The sequence below is a fragment of the Hetaerina americana genome, unplaced genomic scaffold (assembly GCF_022747635.1).
Source record: "Hetaerina americana unplaced genomic scaffold, ioHetAmer1.1.p SCAF_2, whole genome shotgun sequence".
NCBI classification, from domain to species: domain Eukaryota; kingdom Metazoa; phylum Arthropoda; class Insecta; order Odonata; family Calopterygidae; genus Hetaerina; species Hetaerina americana.
Window position 1 is genome coordinate 70,448,308 of NW_027286763.1, and position 7,031 is coordinate 70,455,338.

The window sequence follows — 7,031 nt, forward strand, 5'->3', positions numbered from 1 at the left end:
TTATTTTGAGATCTATTACAAAATTGGAGCCACACCAATTTAATGTTTGCCTAATTTTAATTCCTTTTTGAGCTTTTGCTATACCAATATCCTCTACTCCCTCTTATACCTTTCAAAATCCATATTCTTTTCCTTTTCAACCCTGCTTGCCCAAACATCCTCCATTATATCATGGCTTTTAACATCCCACCACCTCTCAATTCAATTTTACTCTTTTGCCTAAATGAATTTAACCAATAACTTCCTCCCTTCCAAAAGTCCTTCCAACACCTTTTCATTTTTGTTCTCCCACTACAGTTTTCTTTCTCTATGCCTGTGCTCAAAATCCTCTAATTTATGCTCATGCTTGTTAGGTTATTACTATATATTTATAGTTTATATTATGGTTACTTTTGTTGGTATCTGTATGGTGTGGGCTTTACTCTTTACATTCATTTTTCTTATTACTCAAATCATTAAATTTCACATTTAACTGCAAAAATTTTCATTTATTTGCATAAATATATACAAGTAATAATGTTTTAATAAGGCAAGTATCCAACAGATGTTCAACAGCTATGAGGTTCTTTAATTAATATCCTTTTCCTTTGAGTCTTTTCTCTGAATCTGTTGCTCATTATGACGGCATTTCTTCTTTTTTGACTCCTGAAAGAGAAAAATAATTACTAATATGTACCCACAAGTTAAAATGTACTTTAATTTTACTTGCATTTTCAAAATATTAGTAATTAGCCACCTTGGTCTCTCTTGTTTTCCTTTTCTTTGCTCTGTGTTTCTCTAAGTTATTGCCTTTCAAAGGGCACTCCTTAGATAAATGATTAAGAGAGCCACAGAAACAGGCAACTGGTTGTGCAGGTTCCTGCCCACAATTGTGAATGGGCAAGCAGCAACGACCACAATCTGCGCAGTGAATCCACGCTGGCTTAACACACCTTCCACATATCTTGCAATGTTTGTATGTTCTACCATCCTGCAATATTCAATGAATTTTGACAATTCTATGGGAAAATGTCACTCATAACGCTTGTCCCCCTTTTTATCACACTTTTTTTGACTCTTTCTAACATCAAATCAGCAAAATTTTGTAGAAAAATGGCATTACATATGTACCTACTCGCAATTTTCTAATTAAAAAATATTACAGCAATGAATTACATATATTCAGTGGAAATTTACGACCTGTCTATTAATTAAAAATATCTTATATGTATAGAAGATGAGTGGCAAGGCAATCTAGCCTTTTATAAAATGTCTGTATGGATCACATTTGCATTCCCTGCACATTCCTGTTCCAAATGACTTTGAGAATCAGACAAAATAAGTCAGATATAGACAACGTTACTTATAATCCCTTCAATTCCATGAAATGGCCTGCACCTCTAACACATAGCTTTGAAATTCACCATGAGAATTCTTTTTGAGACTTTCACTCTTTTTGACTATATTCCTGATACAAATGACCAAATATTGATATTTAAAAACATTTCCAGGGCTTATTCTCCAACAAAAAACTTCAGGAAAATTCAAAATTGAAACAAAAATTTACATATTCCAACTGATCTCATCTTGATCATTGGTAGTCCAAGATGCCATAAATAGAATTATGATTCCCCTTGCACCTTATGCATGTTAATATGATAAACAACATCAAACAAGAAGTATTTCATAACTGGCTTCTAATATTACATATTGTAGAGATGGGCAGATAGAGATGAAGATTCTTGTCATTTATATCCTATTAGTCATGATTTTTAATACTAGGCCAATGTACATTTTCAAAAATAGCAATCATATGAGCATTAATGTAGGTATGATAATAGCAATAAATATTTACTAATATGTACATAGCATTTTCATTTAATAATATGAAGTCAATAGCCCACTAAAAAGATGGTGCCAAAAACTTCTGAGATATTTGAAAGGACTTAGAAGCCACAACTTTTTACCTGAAATATATAGACCATCTTTCGATAAAAAAATTGGACTCTTGCATTAAAAATCTCTATATTTTAACATTTTGTGCTTTGCCATTTCTTCCTGGCTGCAACAATTTCAGAGCGTAAAAATCATTTGCCTACGACTTTTACACTCTGAAATTGTTACATTGAAATGCACATTAGCGGTAGACTCTGTTAAAAGTTACTGCTTCGGCATCTCCCGCAGTTTCTTTGGAATCTTTCTGGCTGATTAAATTCATTGTTCATCTCAAATCAAAATTCATCAAACTATGGTTAGGTCACTTGGAAGGGACTCTAGTATTACAGGCATCTCCTATAAACATGCAAGTATCTAGGCTAAAACATTGATTATCAGACAACAAATATTTCTAATTATCCATAATTTGACTAACTAATTAAGAAAATAAACTACATATCACCTTGGATGTGCAAGCATTACAAAATTGGCAATGCTTATTTTCTGGAGCTATCCATCGATCACAAATTGAGCAATAACAGTATCCTTCTGTCTCAGGAAGGGGAATTTTACTGGCTGATACATTAGTGAAAATCCGAACAGGAGATCCACGTTTGTTGCCACCTATAATTTAAACATTGTGGGCATTGATTAACTAAAAGCTTAAAATCAATGGTGTAAAACAAGACTATATAATGCCCATACCCAATATGAACTCAAACCAACAATCTTAGAATTTATAGTGGGGGTAAAGATAATAGAAGAGAGGTTTCAGCAAGAGCATGCTCAGTTTTGATCAGAAATTGAATATTAATTAAAGGCAAGAGATAAATTGAAATGGTACTTTAAGTGGGGATTCATTAAATTCATCAAACTCTATTTTTAATTATAAAATTTTTGATGTGTGCTAAATTTTTACAATTCCCCATGCATTCACAGTTATCCTTAAAGGGAGAAAAAGATTAGTAGCAGTAATTTAATTTTTAGGCACCTCAATAACTGATGTCATTTGCATCTGGTAGACCAAAAGAAATCTCTATTTGTTAGGTTAATGGTAAAAACAAAAGGCTAATGTAGAAGAAGCAAATAGCTCCAGAAGAAAGCTTTTGTTTGTTAGATACTTCTGGCATCTTGGTGTCACAAAACATTTAGAATGTGTACAAAGGGAATTAAATATCTCTTAAGGGTCTCCGTAGCACACCTGGTTTAATTTTTCATGTGTGTATATAACACATGTAGGCTTACATGGTAAACATATGTATATTTGAGGGTAAGTTTAATGTCCAAACTGAAATGCAATTTAAAACATTTTTTACATGATGTGCATTTAATGTAATAAAAAGAGAACTATGATAGAACCAAACAAGGGATTGAATTGGTCATGCACTAAGGAATGATTGCCAACTGAAAGATTAATGGAAAGAGGAAGGAAGAGAACGAACATAGACAAAAATGGTGGACGATTCCAAATAAGGAGGAACGTACATATGTAGGCATAAAGAGATGAGCACCTAGAGAAGAGGCACATATGACTACAGGAGGAGAACAAAAAAGATGACTATATTAAATGCATTTTAAATAGGTACACCTCCACTACATGTTATACTTGACCTGTTTTAAAATGAATGTGATTTTCATAGTCAACTTTATAGTCCAGCATTGTAAAATTAGGACACATTCCTCGGATGTAGGGTTCCATGAAATAAGGGAATGCCCAGAGTACTGAAAAAAAGCAAACAAAACATATCAATGCCTACCCAGATCTACTATTTATACAAATATAAAATTACTTGGGCATTTTATAATTTCCTTATTCATCACAACAAAGTGGAATTTATTTGTAACAATATCAGGATTATGTTCCAAAAAGCCATTGAAAATTCTTATGGAACACCTCAAAGTCGCTTATAATATATGAACTATAATATTGCATGTAATTTAATAACATATTTAATGTCACATAAATATAGGATTGGTGGAAAGAAGAGGGCATTGCTGGGAGAAGTTCCAAGGAGGCAGAAAAGATGGATGCAGAGCATTTTGGTTGGAAATAGGATGTTTAAGGCTGTGATAAAGGGGAGAGTGTTAGGTAAGTGAGGCATTTTGGATGGTATCAAGGGAAGAAAGATGTAATAGGAATTGAAAAAGGGTTTTTTGTAGTGTTGGATGTCAGGCTGTGCCTTGTTAGGAGAGGCAGAGAAGTATATATCATACCATTGTAATGTGTGTTCATCCAAAACCTACCATAACATATATACGAGTACATTTAAACATAGCCAGGCAAATAAGTTTGACATGTTTGACCAAAATCCCAAGTTGGTGCAGATACCGCACACAGTTCAAGTACAGTGATTAATTACGCATTAGTAGTCAGAGTACCACTTGTATGCATAGATTTGTGCTGCATTAAATACCTACCTACACATACCTATTAATGATAGAATTTAACTAGAGTATTATTTTGTCCATTTTCAACTTAAAATGACATAAGCAGATTTTTACGTCATCTGGATACAATCATTAACATTTGAAAAGAAAGAAAACAAAGTTATTTGGTTCAGGATATGTTGACAAAAAGGGTGCCAGTTAAAATAAGACAAATACAGATTTCCATATACCTTTACTCTGAATTTGTTTGAGAAGTATAGACAAACACAAAATTTTCACTAATTCAGTCACTAAGCCAAAGTAACTAATACACATACCTGATTATTATATACAGTTTTCGAATGGTTAAAGGTAGAAATTGAATGGAAACATTGACTAACCACTGCTGCAATTTCTATGCCTCCTCTAACATGGCACAATGCAACACCATTCACTACCATAAACCCATATTCAATTCTGATTAATTTCTCCCACCCTTCAGTCCATCCAACATGTCTATTCATTTCCTACTGCACCTTGCTCGCTAAATATTCTTTCCTTCAATCATGATCTCGAACTGCCGATTTCCAATCAACACAACCAAAACCAATTTTCCTGCCTCCTACGAACTTCTTCCAACAATCCTGTACCCTACACTGACTAGGGGGGATGGAGGATTGCTATTTTCATACCCATCCAATTTACTTGTTCTCACTCTTCTCGACACCCACACCTCTTAAGCCTCCAATCTATCCTCATCTCCAGCCTCTAATAACCAAATTTCTATCCCGTGAAAAACAATGTTCAATATCAAAGAATTCAATAATATTTTCTTAACATCCTAACTCATGGACAGGTAAGTTACACACTGATGAACCAAAAGTGGTGTTTTGTCAGCATATTTTGATGTTGATGAAACTTAACTTCAGCAACTCAAATGTAACTATTAATTCAACTGAGGTAGGTAGAGTCAACATCAGTTTTTAATCAAACTAGTAATCTGATTCTTGAGCACCACCGGTGTATATTATGAAATATCGGGGTCCTTTCCAGTTTTTATCCTATGAAAATAAAAATTATGAAAGGTGGAAAAGTCATTACCTGGGATTGGACTAGCAGAGGACGAGGTGAGATCTTGGCGAAGTTCTTGCAGAGATTGCAAAGTAAAAGACAGTGGTTCCACACGCCCCCCAAACGGAGGATCTATTACAACAGCAATTTCATTACTTTCATCCCTCAAAACACTAAGGAATAATTTCCGAGCATGTTCTCCACCAAAAAAATAATTGTTGAACATATTGTAGTGACAGAATTGGTCTGAACCGTAAAAGTTATACTGAAAAAAAATATTAATGTCTAATTAGGTGCAAGCAAACGAAATGCAACTAATAGTTAAATCAAGTCTCTTACATAGTCATACCCAATAAATACACAATCAATGTGCCTGGCTGAAAGGTGTTACTACAAAGTTTTTAATTTTTACAGAATTACTTAGTAGCCTAACTATAGTTGAGTGGAGTTGCACACACTTATGACAAAATAATACATACATATCTTTCATCTATGTCGAGTAGCAATGTTTTCATGATAGAGGAAGGCATTACTGATATATATTCATGGATTCTAGGAGCTCCAATACAAATCACAAACGTAACATTCAGTTTCTTTAGGGTGCTGTAAATAAAATTTACACTTCTGTCCGAAAACATGTATTGCGCCTCTTTCTTGGAGGATTCCAACTGCTTCAGCAACTGAAAAGAAAGAATTCAAATACAGACTCTAAGAAACATTTATTTAACATTCACTAATTTCATAAATTAAAAATCATTATGACCTTAGATGGACGGCGAATAAGATGGTCAGATACCCCTAAAAGGGCATCGTGATTGCAATGTTTTTCTTTTTCCTTAACGTTGAAGAGACAATTACATGTATGACAATACCCTCTCTTCCTTGCAGATAACTTGATAAACTTTGAAATCCTGTAATTAAGAATGGGCAATAAGAGAAAGAAATAATTACAATAATAGGCTCAAGTAAAACAACTTACGTGTTCGTGCATTTGGTGAAACCATATTGAGAGGAGTCCCGAGGCGACCCTAACTGTTTCCTAATTTTCGCTTCATGCTCATTTTCCCACATGAAAAAACTGCAATCTTTCCTACTTCGGCATGCCGAACACGCATAAAACTTCCTTTCTTTTCCCCCTTTGACAGTACGAGCAAAAAGGAGGGTAGGTCCTGTAATATAGAACAATGAATGTAGAATAAAAGTGCATTCACTAAGACAGTCAAACTCTTGAAAATTCTTCATGCACCTACCATGAAGGCAGCGGGGATGCGACTCCACATCTCCCATTATCACCCTTATGCTGGGAGAAAACGTTTGCTCATCGTCCATGCTTTCTGATTGTTAGAGCCCAAGTGTGCACGCCGCGTATTCTGACAGTAACAAAAACAGATTGCCACCACACGTCTTAGGCATCACAGTTGTCCAAAAGTTTATTATGTAAACAAACGTAAACTTAGTCCAAGTGTCTGAATCACAGAATACAATATCCCTCTAAAAGCGTATCAAAGGTTAAATACTGACTCTAGGAACTAATAAATCGGTGCCATTCTTTATATTCTATTATAGTCTTGAACACTGATTGATTTTTTTGAACGCTGCATTTTTTGAGAAAAGAAGTAATTTCGGCAAAATATTGCATAATTTTAAAAAGACCAATTTTTTTCAATTTTGCGCCTTTT

General features: G+C 34.2%; 1 protein-coding gene across 1 annotated transcript; it reads right to left on the reverse strand.

The window, feature by feature from the left end:
• Positions 1-491: 491 nt before the first annotated feature.
• LOC139687705 (rRNA N(6)-adenosine-methyltransferase ZCCHC4) lies at positions 492-6,980 on the reverse strand. The gene is made up of 9 exons (XM_071584960.1): positions 6,603-6,980; positions 6,332-6,521; positions 6,116-6,263; positions 5,832-6,032; positions 5,383-5,617; positions 3,526-3,636; positions 2,378-2,538; positions 737-970; positions 492-645 (listed from the first exon to the last, which is right to left on the reverse strand). The coding sequence occupies exons 1-9, from the start codon at positions 6,679-6,681 to the stop codon at positions 568-570; spliced, it is 1,437 nt and encodes a 478-aa protein (XP_071441061.1). The 5' UTR covers positions 6,682-6,980; the 3' UTR covers positions 492-567.
• Positions 6,981-7,031: the final 51 nt, after the last annotated feature.